This window comes from Pyrus communis, chromosome 1, assembly GCF_041283825.1.
Source record: "Pyrus communis isolate YQ-2024b chromosome 1, ASM4128382v1, whole genome shotgun sequence".
NCBI classification, from domain to species: domain Eukaryota; kingdom Viridiplantae; phylum Streptophyta; class Magnoliopsida; order Rosales; family Rosaceae; genus Pyrus; species Pyrus communis.
The window spans coordinates 10,279,935-10,295,602 of NC_142565.1; the positions used below are offsets into that span (position 1 = coordinate 10,279,935).

Below are 15,668 nucleotides of genomic sequence, written 5' to 3' on the forward strand. Positions count from 1 at the left end.
GTGGTTTGTCACGTACAATGTTACGTGTTCTTTATAAGTGCATATTGTTTTTAATTGGGAGGAATTTAATTTGGGTTACTTTTTAATTAGGGTAAATGTGAAAACCCATCCCTAATTTTTACGATTTTATAAATTTTAACATGTGAATTTACGAGAATACCCTAGTAGCAAATGTATTGATTTTCGTTGATCGCTAGTTCATGACACGTATGAACGATTACCTTACTATATTCCAAAAGTATGTTGGCAAAGACTGTTATTTATTATTTCATTCATTTCATATTTTTATTATTATATTTATTATTAGGGGTGGTTGGAAAAGAAAGGGAGGAAGAAACGAAAATGGGGTATACGGGGAGGAAGAAGAAGGGAGAACCGAAATAGAGAAGTGGAAAGGGATGCTGCCCTATCAGAAAGAAGGAGATGAGGATTGGATGAATTAGGAGAAGGGAGAGGAAGAAACTGCCCAATCAGAAAGAGAAGAAATGAGGGAAATGAGAGATAAGAAAATAAGGGAGAAACGGGCTCACCCGCCGACCCGTGTACCCGGCGGTGACCCAGTTTCATTCCTGCTGATTTCCGCCACATTTCAGTCGAATTTCACCATTTCTTCACCCAAAATCTAATCCACAACTCCCTATCTACCACATTAGCTCAAATTTGAGGGTCTTGGAGTTCAATTTCGTGAAAGAAGAAGCATGATGCCGAAGACATCATTGACGGCGATCCGCCATTTTTTAATGAAATTTCGTCGATCTCCACCATCATTAGCATCCCCTTGAGCTCTGGAACAAAGCCCATACAGTGGTTGGGGCATTGGAACGGTTTTGGAGTCAAATTGAAAACACCCATTTCTAGGGTTTCCGACAAGTTTGAGAGAAATTGGGGCTTTTCCCGCCCAAATTGGCCTTAGCTGCAGGTAAAGTTTTCTCTACTCTTTGAGATCTTCATTTCTATAATTTTTGAGAATTTTTAGAAATAGTTGGATTTTCCAGCAAGTCGAGGCGGCCGACCGCCACCCACGGCGGCGGGTGCAGCGGCACATGGCCAGTGGGCCACCAATGCTATTTTTAGGCTATGTTAAATTTCTTGAATTCATTTTTGATATTTGAATGACGTAGGTTGATCGTTGGAACCCAAATTCTTTACGATACGTTAATAGGTATTTATATAAATCGACGATCCGACCGTTGGATCGTCACCAAACTTTGTTACATTGTAGTATGTAATATTTGAAGAATGTAGGAACTTATGGATTGGGAATCCGATGTACGAATCTTCCCAAATTGGAATTGTAAATTCGTACAATAAAACGTTGACCGCCACTTGAATTGGCAATTGGCGGAGATCCAACTGTTGAATCATAATGAAACTTTATTATTATGTTCTAGAAGTATAATTTGGATCAAGTTTTGGATCGGAAATCCGAGATACGGATTTTTTGATTTGAGTTACGTAGGGTCGTGGACCATACCGTTGATCTTTGACCGAAGGTTGACTTTTGGTCAATGGATCTCAAATCATTCTAGAAAATCCTTGGGATGTGTTTTATGTAAATTATGGGTTCTATGCATAAGAGTTCTGAGACGTGACTGAATAATTGTTCTAGGTGAGGATCATTCGTGACGTCTCGATATTCGTGTGTGTAACTACAAATGGCTTGATCCCTATTTGGGGTACGTAGGCAGTCTAATCAGACGTTAGATGCAGCTATACAAGAAGTGAGATTAAATAATTGAGACAATAGCTTTGTTTGGGGAATTGAACAATGTGAGGGACATTGTTGTAAAATGTGAGATTTAACCTTATGTGTTGGTGGTTAAATGTTGGTTATAAATCAATGTGTGAAGAATCAAGAAATTAAAGTAAGGAAACGTAAGTAGTGATAGTTAATTAAACTAGTGTCTAGTTGGTCTTATCACCGATGATTATCCCCGAAAATAAATAGTTCGGGAGTAAGGCATTACAACTTATGCGTTTTATGCCATATTATATATATGTATATAATAAAAAATGCTATGACATGGTTGAGTATTAGATTGCATCATGGTATATCCATATGTATATTACATGCACACAATTATTGTGAATGCTTTGAAGATGCAAGACACCCAGGTAAGTTTAGGTGAGTTTATGGTATTAGTTGAATTGTTGGAGTTATGGCATGACTACATTTATGTGTTAGGAAACTCCGACACTGTCGTACAGGTTGCCCATGAGTTATACATGTTATATTGAGATGCATTGAGAGCTCATAAACCTGCATCTTGGTGTTAATGTTCCCGCATGTGGCCAGGACATAGTCATTCACGTGATGTTCACCTCCCGCACCTTACGCTCACCTTAGACTCAAGGTAGGTGCAGAGGCCTGTCGTACATACCACTATAGGTGGTTCTGATTCGTAGGTGACCCGCGATTATTCGCACAATCTTCACGTGATCGCAGCACTTGAGCGTACTTATTTACACCCAGTCCTGTCGTACAGACCAATAGAGGTGGTTCCAACTCGTGTGCAGGGATGTTTGATGAGTTATGGATAAGTCGTACAGGTCACTATAAGTGACTCCCGACTTATGTGCTAGCATTGATTGATAAGATATAGATAAGTCGTACAGGTCACTATAGGTGACTTTCGACTTATGTGCTAGCATTAATTGATGAGATATAGATAAGTGGTACCGGTCATTATAGGTGACTCCCGACTTATGTGCTAGCATTGATTGATGAGATATGGATAAGTCGTACAAGTCACTATAGGTGATTCCCAACTTATGTGCTAGCATTGATTGGTGAGATATGGATAAGTCGTACAGGTCACGTGAGGTGACTCTTGCTAGCATGTTGATGAGCTATTGGTTTAGCCATACAGACCATAATAAGTGGATCCGGCTGACATACCATTTCATATTGATTTATTTCACCTGGGTTACTTATTCTTGTTGAGATATTTGACACGGCATAACTGTGAGACTGTTACTTTGGTTAAACTTTAGAGTTAAAGTCACGCATGTTATTTTCTGGGAAATTATACAAGTATAACGATGAGGGGCTACTGCCTTGGGTAATTGAAATTGGATTCGTGGCACTTTTCAATACAGATGTCTTGTTATAATGGTATGATCATTATCTTACCTTACTGTACTATACTTATGCCCTGTATCACGCGTGAAATGGGTCCAAATCCACTCATCGTGCACTCGTGTACTTAGCATTTTTTAGATTTTAATTTATTCATATTTTATACATTATCATACTTTATGGCCTCGTGACCTTCCAAGTGTCAGCCAGTACGGTTCGATTCAGGGTCTTAGTCGACTTTCCGAGTCGGGGTGTGTTAGTTAATTTGTAATCAGTGGTACTTTTTAATTAGGGGGAATTTAATTAGAGAATGTAATTTGGGGGATTAGGGTTAGGGGTAGGCACATATTAGATTAGGGTTAAGGAAAATTTCTAATTCAGGGGAATGAAATATAATTAAGGTTAATTTTTTTAATTAGGGCTTAATTTGTAATAGGGGTACTTTTTAATTAGGGGAAATTTAATAGAGAATGTAATTTGGGGGGTTAGGGTTAAGGGAACGTTATATTAAAATTACATTTAGTTTATTTTTCTAAATAATAGTTAGAGCATTTTAATTTTAAAATTAATACTTCTAGTTTTAATTATACTTAGACAAATTGTGAAAATTATAAAATTTGGTTTTAATTGTTAATCTTACTTATTAAATTAAGGTTAGGGTTGGTTTTTAGTGACCGGATTAGGTTAGGGTTCTAGGAGAATAGGTTACGGATCTAGTGGATTAATTTCAATTTGTACAAGATAGTTATATAATATTATTTTGTAATTACGCTTTTAGTTTTTAATTTGTTTACCTATACAATTTAATTTTAATTTTGCAGATGTCTCGCCTTATATCTACCTGGAGGGCTGCGAGCAATAGGTCCCCCGCACCACCTCCACCACCTCCTACTGCGAGGAGTGCTCCATTGATAGTGGAGCCTCCAGTGGTTGCGTCAGGAGGACCTGATGTGGCACAGGCGCTGGAATCACCGACATCTTCAGTGATGCTTCCGCGGCTCCGCCTAGTGCATGTCATATTCATCGGCGTGTCCAGACTGCCGACATGGCATCTGCATCCGCATCTAAGGCCATACGCCCAAATAAAATAACAAAATTCATTCAATTTAGCTAAATGAAATGAAGTTATTAGCCACTTTAACCAAAAAAAAAAAAAAACAAAAAATTGGAGAAGAAAAATCTGAACCTAGCTAAATGACTAGTTAAATATATTTACAAAACTTTGATTTTTATCTTAAAAAATATGAGTTTTAGATTATAACCTTGTGTAAGATTTAAATCCAATTTTCCTCCCTTATAAAATTGTTGACAGTGTTGTTTGTCTGTGCTTTATTGTTTATTACTGTTTGCAGGTTTTGGGAATTGGTAAAAATGTAGGGGAGGTTCTGCCGAAATTTCAGTAAATTTTGAATTGTATGTTTGACGTTTGTTTTGTTGTTTTGCAACTAAGAAAAACACTCGGGGACCTTACCGACACCTTAAGACGGAGCAGGTCACTCAGGTGGCAAACGATCGTATTACGACAGGATACGACAAGAGGCATTGGGCTACACCTACAGCGGAGCTGCATAGTGCATTGGCCCACGACGTGGGACATGTCGTTAAGAGTGAGTGCCCTATGCTATGGATATTGTGGCGCGAGATCCCGGTGGAGACGAAGACCATGGTCCTAAGGGTGGGTTCAAAAAATCGAACCGAAACTAAAAAAAACCAAACCGAAAATTAAACCGAGCCAATATATGAAAACCATATATAAATACTCAAAACCTGGTGGCGTGAGGATTCTAACCCCTTCCTTCTAGGTTGCAAATAGTTGCTTCAAGTCAACTTGACTGTAGGCTTTGTGTTGCTATAATTGTACGAGTAAGTTATTTATAGGTATTCTAATATTTAATGCTTTATAAAATTTCTAAAGTTTACAAACCCTCACCGTCACTCCCATTTCACTTCTTGGTTTTCTCAAACTCTCTCTCTCATCTCCTCTGCGTTATTCCTCTCTGTTTTCTCAATATCTCTCTCTTTCTCTCCTTTCTTCCTCTCTTCCTCCAAATCACACACTCTCTCTCTCCAGTCTTCTCATGTCCTCCTCGTGGATTCCTTCTTCCAAACCATGATTTTCCCTCGCCCCTTTCGAATCTGAACCCCATCCAAATTGGAAGATTCTAATCTGAATTTTCCAATCTCTCACAGGTAATTTTTGAATCAAAACGAATGTGATTTATATTGTGGTTTTGCTGAATTAAAATGGATTTTTCTTTTAATTATTTTGTTGGGGTTTTGCTTATTGTTCATATTTTGGGGTTTTCCATATTTCTCATATTTGTTTGTCGCGTTTTTGATATTTTGTTTCTCATTTGCCTTTTTTATTTTTTTTCCTTTTTTTTATATTTATTTATATCTGAAGTATATATTAAACAAAAGATTGGGACCAAATATCACATTAACTTGATTCGGGTTGAAATTTCTTTCAACTTGTTTTGATTATATTTACTTAGTGTTGCATGCCATTAGAGATCTGACTTTAATTTGGTTTTATGTAGGTTTTGACTTGCAGTTTGTTTTGTGCATAATTTATGCATGAACGGACAAAAGATTAAAAAAAAATAATTAAAAAAACCGAAACTGAACTGAAATTGAACCGAATAAAAATAGCAAAAAAAGTTGAACCAAACCGAATCAAACCGAAAATTCGGTTTGGTTTCGGTTTTGACAAAAAACCGAACCGATTCAAATCGAACCCACCCCTACCTGCTTCACAACTATTTGTCGGTAAGTTCCTAACTTTGGTTTATTCAATTATATATCAAGTTAATATTTTTATGGGTTAATCTCAGTTTACTACCCTTATGTTTCTTAGTTTTCAACATTTATCACATCAAGTTTTTTCATCCCAGAGTGGTACCTGAAGTAAAAATTTTGGGACAGTTTCATACATCCATTAATGTTGTTATTAAGTTAGCCTTTAATTGATGATGTGGTGCCCATGTGGATATTAAAAAATTTTAAAAAATTTAAAAAATAGAAATTAAAAATACCAAAAATATATATATATAAACAAATCTTCTTCTCTCCCCCTTTGATCTCCACCCTTAGTATCCCCTTTACCAGGACTCAAGGTCGAGTCCTTCTAGTTCGCGGAAGAAATTCACCGACTCATGACCATTAATATCCCCTTTACTGTGCCGTCAGAGAACGCTAGCTCTGTGCTTTTAGAACTTCCGCCGACCCATGTTTCTCCACCTATTGCTAGAACCCAACCCTCCCAACACACGCCTTACGTCCAGTAACCCACTTTCGATTCTGACCTAAATTTCCCTACAAAGCCCGCTCTAATTGAACACGCCGCCAAGTTCTCTATCACCATCGCCCTTGGATCTCCACCATCAGGAGCTCATGCTACTTCGTATTCAGTTTTAGGGTTCTGAACGAGAAGTTGCAGATGAGATCTGACATGGATGTAACTGGGGGGGCTGCAACGAGAAGAGCAAGTAGGGTTTCCATTGATTTGACCGCAGTCAGCCTAGAAAAAGAGATAGGGGATGGAAGAAAATCCACCGCTACCCTTCCCCACGCCATTAACGCGAGCTCCCATCACATAGCAACCATCCACCTCCATCACCAGTCGGTGATTTCATCGACGATTGTACCTTTTGTCCTTCCCGAACTTAAGAGAGGTGAAATAGAAAAAAGTGGAAGAGAGAGAGAGATAAGAAGAAGAAGGAAGGGATGGGTGGGTCGGTGGGAGAGATGGTGGATAGTGGAAAGACTCTCTTCGTGATGGTAGAGATTAAAGGGGAGAAAATAATATTTCTTTTCTACTCTTTTTTTTATTTTTTAATTTTTTAACTTTGTTTATATTCACATGATGCCCAGTTATTGTCCACGTGGGTGCCACGTCACTAGTTAATGGCTGACTCAATAGCAACCTTAACGGATGTATGAAATTGTCCCAAAATTTTGACTTCAGGTACTACTCTGGGATGAAAAAAACTTGAAGTACTAAATGTTGAAAACCAAGAAACTTAAGCAGTAGTAAATTGAGATTAACACTATTTTTACATTAATTTTTTTTTTCCTTTTTCAACTTTAACTTTAATTTTAGTTTTGGTTTTTTTTTTTTTTAATTATTTTAATTTAATACTCGGTAAATTGTAGACAGACTACAATTTTGACGACATAAACGAGTCGATGAACAGCTACCTGGACATGTTGTTTTATGAGCAGTACAAGCAGTGGAAGAGCAACCTCCACAAACATTTTGACTTGTTTGATGATCCAGAGGTCACTCTAGAGAAGGATTGCCTGCTAAAGTTGAAAGATCAATCGGACGAGTGGGCGTGGCTCGACGGCCATTTTTTGGAGCCCGCCTATGTGGTATATTTTTACATATGTATTACTTATTTAATTTTATTTTTTTTAAATTATTCCCACTTTGAGTTATGCATTTGTTTCATTTTCTTTAAATATTACACTAATACATTTATTTTATGTTAACAGAAGAAGGCGAAGGCGAACAAGATCAACTGGGAGAAGAAGGCTCTTATCCACCATTCTGGTTTGAGACCCTTCTCCTATAGGATGAAGGCGTGACAACAAGTAATGAGTGTTTAATATTCACACTTCCAATTTCTTACAAATATTCAATTTATTTTCTGTTGTCTTAATGTTTTTTTTTTTTTTTTTAAATTTGTTTTTTGTTTCAGGGATTCTAAATTCCTCAAGATATACGTCTTTAAGGATGTTTATGTTCTGCCAGGGGATGAGCTTGCCGAAAGTTGCACGTAAGTACAACTTCATTTCAAATTCCTATTTTACGCTTCCAAATATTACAAAATTTAATTAATATTAATTCTTACCAATCCATTTCTTGTCTTATTGTTATAGGTGACAATGGTGGAGAGGAGCCAAACCATCCTTTAGGAGTCTGCCTTCTAGCTTCCCCTAGACACTTCTATCGAGTCCATGGCTCCACCCGAGGATGCGGGGTTTTGAGATCTTGATTGAGACCTTGGATGCGACCATCGAGTGGAGGCCGGGGAAGTATTGACAGAGGAGGGGGCAGGCTCGTCAGCGCGCTACTGGGGCCTCATCATCATCACAACCACAAGGCCTTGGCGTCACTAGATTGATGCATAAGGTGGCCGACCTGAGGAGTAAGCTCGCGTTGATCGTTGAGGCCTTTAACTTGAATGACATCTATCTCCCACCTGGCATTGCAATCCCCTCCACCTCCGAGCCACAGAACCCGTCGACCTCCGAGCTCATCCACGAGCCCGACCGTCATCCTTCCCAACACACTAACTCGCAGCCCGTTCAACAGCCAAACTTCTAACCCGACCAGCAGACTACCCCATTTAATGACCAAATAGATTATAGGTTTCTTTTTTCTTTAGTTTTTACTTGTACGTACATTTTTATTTGATATATAAATGTTATTTTTTTCCTCCATTCATTATAGTAGTAATTTTAATAAAAACAAAAAAAAAAATATTATTTAAATAAATTATGTAACCAGAACAAAAAAAAAAAAGGGGAAAAAATTAACAAAAAAATAATAATTAAAAATTGATCCCTGCGTGACCACATGTTCATCGCATAAAGTAATATCGACAATTTCTTATGTTTTTAAAGTTAAAATTAGTTTAAAAATTTGACCCCGCGCGAAGAATTACTAGTCGCGCAAAGTTTTCGTTAACTAATGTCCGATATCACATATTCGTCGTGCAAACTTATTGGCCACAAGCACCAACCGTCCCATATACTGTATCTCGTTGAGCTCACTTTGTTGCATCAGCTTACGCGCGACAAATTGCTTTCGTTCCCTTAAATTCTATGCGACATCTCTATCGTTGTGCATGTTTAATCTTGTGTGACAAAATTTTTTATGTTGTTGCACAAAGTCTGTTTTCACGACCCTTGCACAACAATTTCTACCCAATGAAGTTTTGGTCGCATAAATTCCAATGTGACGCTATGACGCTTTACGCGATGAATTTCCCTTTGTTGCGAAAAGTGTTAAAGGTAGTAGTGTTAGCAAATAACATTTTTAAAGAAAAACATTGCTAACTCCCTTGGAGTTGGAGATGCTTTAAAACAAATGTTAGAAATAATTCATACATTTAATCCAGTCTAATGCATCAATATTATTATCCAAAAAAATAAAAAATAAACACTTGCATAATGACATAATCTTTTTCCTTTATCACCAAGAGGTGTTTTGATCTGTCTTCATACTTATGGATTTAGAGCTCATTTAGATGTGTTTTGAAAATGACTGAAAGTGCTTTCGGTGAAAATATTTTTTAAACCCATCCTTAGTAAAAATGCAAGTAAATCTTGGAAAAACACTTAAAGTGCTTCCTAAAAGAAGCACATAACTAGTGTTTCTTGTAGAAAGTACTTAAAGTGTTTTTGGAACTCAAAAATATTTTCTCTAAAACCGCTTTGAACCATTTTAAAAGTACATCCAAACGAGCTCTTAGTTTTGCTAATGCTTATTATAGAAAGTTTCTAAAGGTTACTTAACAGCTAACATAATGACGAAATTAGTGTATTTTATGTTTCACACGTTCTTCCTAATAAGCATCCATATATTAGTAATAATTCAAGCTCGAGCTGTAGATTAATCACCATCACTCATTCGTCAGCCTGCACAAGCATGACTTACTTTCGCGACTTCCATAAAATAAGACCTTATCTACTAGAATTTTCAGTGCCGTAGCATTTTTCAAGAAGATTATATTAAAACAAAGATCTAAAACTTGATGAATGCGACATAAGTTTGAGACACCGCTGTTTTAGCATCCTAGTTTCATGTTGATTTCCATTTTTTCTTCCCTTTAAAAATGAGAACTAATATTATTGCTCTCTCTCCCTCTCTCTCTCTATCTCTCTCTCTCTCTCTCTCTCTCGTGTGACATAATTATGATATAAAAAACATCACATTTGAATATAAATTGCACTTTAGTTGAAATTCTTATTTATAAAAAGAGCACTTGTATGTTACGGAAATTCTGATCCTATTTATAAAAAGAACACTAGGCATGATATTTAAGAAAATAACATTATAGACATAATATCCAACTTCAAATAAAACCAGTAAAATAAGTTGGGTGCAATCGCCTTCAAATCATACGTATATGTGATATAATTCAGTTTTTTCTAGCCAATCAAAGTTTGAGCCTAAAAGGTGGTTTACATACATGCTCAAGTTATAAACCATGACAGCCACATATATGTGGTGTGGGGGTTAATATTTTTCCTCTTAATTATCACCTTCTTTAAAACCAACTTCAATGGTGGGCTAAAAGCCAATTTTCCCCATTTATTCCCCCTCCCAAAAAACATCATCCAACCCATGCTAAAACATTGAGTTAAAAGTGAAATGCCAAAGCTCGGCCAAATACCCCCCCAAATCCCCCCCCCCCCATGTTAGTGGACTCGTTGGCACTTGGGCCAGTTTCGGCCCGCCCACGCTCCAACGCGCCCCACGCGGTTGGCTTACAAGGCTTTCCCGACAAGGGTGGGCCCCGCTATCAGTGTGTGTCGGCTAACATCATCATCCCAACGGATATAATTTTAATCCAAGGGCTGGGCTTTAAGGACCGTTGGTTGATCCAACGGTCCAAATTCAAATTTAATTTTTTTTAGAATATGTTATTTTAAAATTATTTGAATCCAACGGCTGAGATTGAATATAATCAAATCTGACGGTAAAAAAAAAAATCTAACAGCCCAAATTTAAATCCAACGGCTAAAATAAGTAAAAAAATTATTTAACTCAAAATTCACCCAAAAACTCTATAAATACCTTGTCGGCCTGCGGCATCTATCCTCCTTGCAAAGTAGTGGTCATGATTGACAACTGCGTTCAAGATGCTTTCAAAAAGCTCTCTTCTTATCCGAAACCGCCTCCGAAAATCATGAGCAGGAAATCTCGAACGCTCGATGAAATAATCTTTCATCATTCGGTCATGACACTCTTCTTTATCACGCTGCACAAATGAACACCCCGTGACAAAACCACGATGGCTAGATTCGCTATGGTGCTCAGATTGCATAAACGAGTTTACAAGTTTAGCTTCGGCGTTGAACAATTATGCATCTCAATCTCAATCCTTGCTTGATTTTGTGTCATCTACATTGTCATGCTACGCCTCTTCTATCAGCCATTGATGAGATATTGAAGATTTTTAGGAAACAAAAACTCTTTGAAAGATTGGTGAATATAGAGGATGATTGAAGGTTGAAGGGTTTGTGTGATCAACTAATATTGGACATATGTTTATATAGATGATGATTGATGAAAGTTGAACGATTGGTGAAAGTTGAAAGTTTGGTGTTGAACGGTTGGGAATTTTTATTTTTTAAATTATTAACTTTTTAGCACGCATATCCCACCATTTTTATAGTAACACGTAATGTATCATCCCGTGTACCGATCACATTGAAAAATCTCTCCAAGTTGTACACCATGACAGCCATATATATGTGGTGTGGGGTTCATACTTTTCCTCTTAATTATCACTTTCCTTAACAATAATTGCCATGCTTGCCCTACCTCCGATTCTCCATCCATATAAAGGATGATTGAAGGTTGAAAGGTTGTGTGAATATAGAGGATGATTGAAAGGTTGAAAGGTTGAAAGATTGGTGAATATAGAGGATGATTGAAGGTTAAAAGGTTGTGATATCAACTAATATTGGACATTTGTTTATATAGAGGATGATTGATGAAAGTTGAACGGTTGGTGAAAGTTGAAAGTTTGGTGTTGAACGGTTGGTGAAAATTGAAAATTTTGTGTTGAACGGTTGGTGAATTGAAAGTTAGCCTAGGGTTAAAAGATTGGTGAAAGTTGAAAGCTTGCTTTGTGAAAAATTTAGTGATTTTTCAATATTTATCGGAATTTAAATATTTTTAGATTAAAATATTCATAAAATTAATTTATGATAGTCTACATATTTATTTATTTATTTATTTAAAATAGCCTAAGTTTATTCTTTAATAATTCAAAGCTAAAATTTTAGGCCTGAAGGATTGGAGCAGAAAAGCTGTTTTTGGGCTAAAAGTTAAATTTTCCTGGCTAAAAAATTTGACTTTTAGCTCAACCATTGGGGTTGGTCTAATAATAATTGTCATACTTGCCCTACCTCCGGTTCTCCATTCATACATGTGTGCCCACGACATTACATACATGCTCAAGTTGTAGAGAAATTTTTAGTTGTGATAGGAATACAAATAGTATATCACGTGTTTTAATAGGAGTGGGGAGAAATTTTATTTTTTAAATTATTAACTTTTTAGCTTTTTTTAAATTATTAACTTTTTAGCACACATATCTCATAATTTGTAAGTAACACATGATGTACTCCGTGTACCGATCATTTTGAAAAATCTCTCCAAGTTGTACACCATGACAGCCATACATATGTGGTGTGGGGGTTCATACTATTCCTCTTAATTATCACTTTCCATAACAATAATTGCCATATTTGCCCCACCTCCGGCTCTCCATCCATACATACGTGCCCACGACTTTATCGTGATGTAACAGGTTTCTTCCCAGTTGGGTCACCACCTTGCCCCATTACATATCGTGCCTCTGCCTACCAAGGCCATCCATCTCACCAACTTTACATATCCATGTACTAGCATATGGCACACATAAAATGTCTGAGAAATTTTTTTTATTTTTGTTTTTAAAATAGAAGGAGAGAGAAAGAGGGAGAATGTGGAATGGAAAGTTTTTTTCATTTTTATTTATTTTATTTATTTTAATTAGAGATATGTTAGCATAGGTGAAGTTTTGAAAAAAAAAACAATAAAATTATATTTCTACTCCATATTTCTTATTCATGTTCTGTTTTAATTAAATAGTTAAATTGATAATTTCATAAGATTTTAGTTGAGAATGAATGTTTTATTAATTAGCAGAAATATTAAACAACAAATGCAAGAATAAATACAAAAGAAAGGGATCGAAGTGGCCGTTGAATACATAATATTTTACGGTCAACCAACAAGTATTATACCATCATTGCACCCTTTTGGACCATATCACTGGAAAGCTGAAAATACAGAAGTAAAGTGGGTGGATGCCTGAAGATACTGAGATCACATTTTAATTTGAAATTTGGGTTTTCAACTTTGTGATCGCTTCAGATAGTGCCTTTGTGGAAGCCCCATTCTCACTAAGAGCTTTAGCACCAGCATCCTCTAGTTCCTTCATTCGGTTTCTTAGTCGCTTACCTTCCTCGCCTTGCATGAGAGCTTGAACCACCATCGCGATCTCCTCCCTTCCGACCAAACCATGTTCATCGGGCTTGGGTCGCAGTGCCACCTTTAGATCTTTGGTAAACATAAAAGCATTCATTTTTTGTTCAGCAAATAGTGGCCAAGCAATAAGAGGTACACCATTTACGACACTCTCCAATGTAGAATTCCAACCGCAATGGGTCAAGAACCCTCCTATTGACTCGTGACTTAGAATATGAGCCTGCGGTGCCCAATTAGGCACCACCAGACCCCGCCCTTGGGTACTATCTAGAAATCCTTTGGGAAGAAACTCCAAAGGGTCATTTTTGCTGTGAACAGTAAAATAAGCGGTGTTGGCGGCATGGTCACTAGGACTCCTCACCACCCACAAAAATCTTTGCCCACTCATTTCCAACCCTAGAGCCAACTCGTTGATCTGATCATAAGAAAGGGTCCCACCACTCCCAAAAGAAACATACAGTACAGAGCCACGTGGCTGCTCATCCAGCCACTTCAGACACTTGGATGACTGGTCATCCAAAACGCCACCGAAGTCCATTTTAACTAGCGGTCCAACCGGGTAAACGGGCGGCTTACCTGGTTCTTTCTCCTGTAAAGCTTTCAATGCACCTGGCTCCAACTCTGTGAAGCTATTCACCATAATCCCATCCGCCAAACGGTACCGTTTCGTGTGATGAAGAAGCCATTTGTAGGCCTCGTCTCTCTGGTCCTGAACCGGGTCGAGCAACTCGCTGCCGGGAATTGGGATGCACCCGGGAATCGTGACAGGGTCGGAGAGTTCTCGATACTCGCACGACACCGTTTCGTGGAGCTTCGGCAAGTAGAGGAAAAGAGAGAGGGTCATGGCCGTGGACGGGAAGAAAATGTAGTTGGAGAGGTTGAATTCTTTGGCGACATCAAAGGCGTCTGTGCCGAAGAGATCGACGACAAGCCCGACAAGCTTCACGCGGGAGGCCAAGGAGCTGAGGGCATCGCGGAAGGAGGCGAGGGATCGGGCGACGGTGAGGGAAATTATGGTTTCGATTTTGGAGCCTTGTGGGAGGTCATCAAAGCAGACTGGAGGGAGGAAGACATGGTCGATGGCGTTTGGCAGGGCTTCGAGGACGGACTTTTGGGCTTTTGTGGGAAGGCCGTCGCAGGGGACTACGAATGTGACGGTGAAGTTGTGAAGGTGAACGAGTCGTTTGGCGAACTCGGCGAGTGGGATGAGGTGGCCCATGCCTGGAGTCGGGAGAATTGCTATGTGAGGTGTTTGCGATTTTGCCATGGTGGTTAACTTGTGCTTTTTGGGTAAGTGCTTTTCGGTGAAGCGCTTTTGGGAGAGAGGAGAAAAGTTATGTGGGCATGTGATGAGAATGAATCCGCTGAGCTGCTGCTTTTTATAGATGTGAGGTGTTTTGGGAAGAGAGAGAGAGAGAGGGATTAATCGTTAATTGGGATTAGGGAGGTTTGCTTTTGGTACTTACTGTAGGGTTTGTGTTGTTTGGTTGTGGTGGTGGGAATATCATGCAAGGATGTAATGTGTGCGTGTGAGAGAGAGAGAGAGAGAGAGAGGGAGGACGGCAACTTCTGGAGGGAGAGGTCTTTGACAGGGATGGCCAGCCATGCAATCATATGAGTGATGTCAATTCAAACGTAATGCTTGCGTTATCAAAATTTTATGTCCGTCTTTTACATAATTAAGAATTCTCTTTTATAAATGCTAATTGCATACCAAGAGTATTTCTAAGGAGGGTATAGTCAATTTGGATTTTAGAGAATTTTAGATGATTTCTTTAAGTGACAGATTCTAAAAGATTTTAATAGACTTTACAAATCTATATGGATTTTGGTAGATTTATATGGATTTTTTTTATAGATTTCTAGGGATTTGTATGATCTTGTTTCATGGATTTCTATAGATTTATAGTTGATTCCTACATCATAAATGATATAGAAATCTGATACACAAAGTAGAAATTAAGCAATCACAACAAAAACACATTGTAAAAGCTCAAGGTCATGTACTAGTTTACTATACATAGATAAACTAGTATTACGCATCAATATCCTCATCACCCAATATTTGTTAATGAAAATGCTAAATAGATAAATACATAATCAACGATTAAATGTGAAAGATGTTTGAGTCAATTGCTGGTCAATGTGAAAAATCTCTCTCCACCATTAGAATCTTTATCTCTCTCAATCTGAGCAAATGGAAGAAAATGAAAGATAAGAAAGCAAAAGCAGCTGCTGACGATTTCAAAATTTCAACAAAGGAATTAATCAGAAGCTGACAACTTTGTGCCGAAAATTTAAATGGGTTTTAAT

At 37.8% G+C, this 15,668-nt stretch overlaps 1 protein-coding gene and 1 long non-coding RNA gene across 2 annotated transcripts; one reads left to right on the plus strand and one right to left on the minus strand.

Annotated features, from left to right (window-relative positions):
• The first annotated feature begins 5,020 nt into the window (after positions 1 to 5,020).
• LOC148699120 (uncharacterized) lies at positions 5,021 to 8,470 on the plus strand. The gene is made up of 6 exons (XR_015953952.1): positions 5,021 to 5,269; positions 5,620 to 5,848; positions 7,239 to 7,453; positions 7,577 to 7,675; positions 7,783 to 7,860; positions 7,964 to 8,470. It is a non-coding gene; the product is annotated as an uncharacterized LOC148699120 (long non-coding RNA).
• Positions 8,471 to 12,978: 4,508 nt separating this feature from the next.
• Positions 12,979 to 15,050, minus strand: LOC137719674 (hydroquinone glucosyltransferase). Its single transcript, XM_068458714.2, has one exon. The coding sequence runs from the start codon at positions 14,620 to 14,622 to the stop codon at positions 13,201 to 13,203; it is 1,422 nt and encodes a 473-aa protein (XP_068314815.2). The 5' UTR covers positions 14,623 to 15,050; the 3' UTR covers positions 12,979 to 13,200.
• Positions 15,051 to 15,668: the final 618 nt, after the last annotated feature.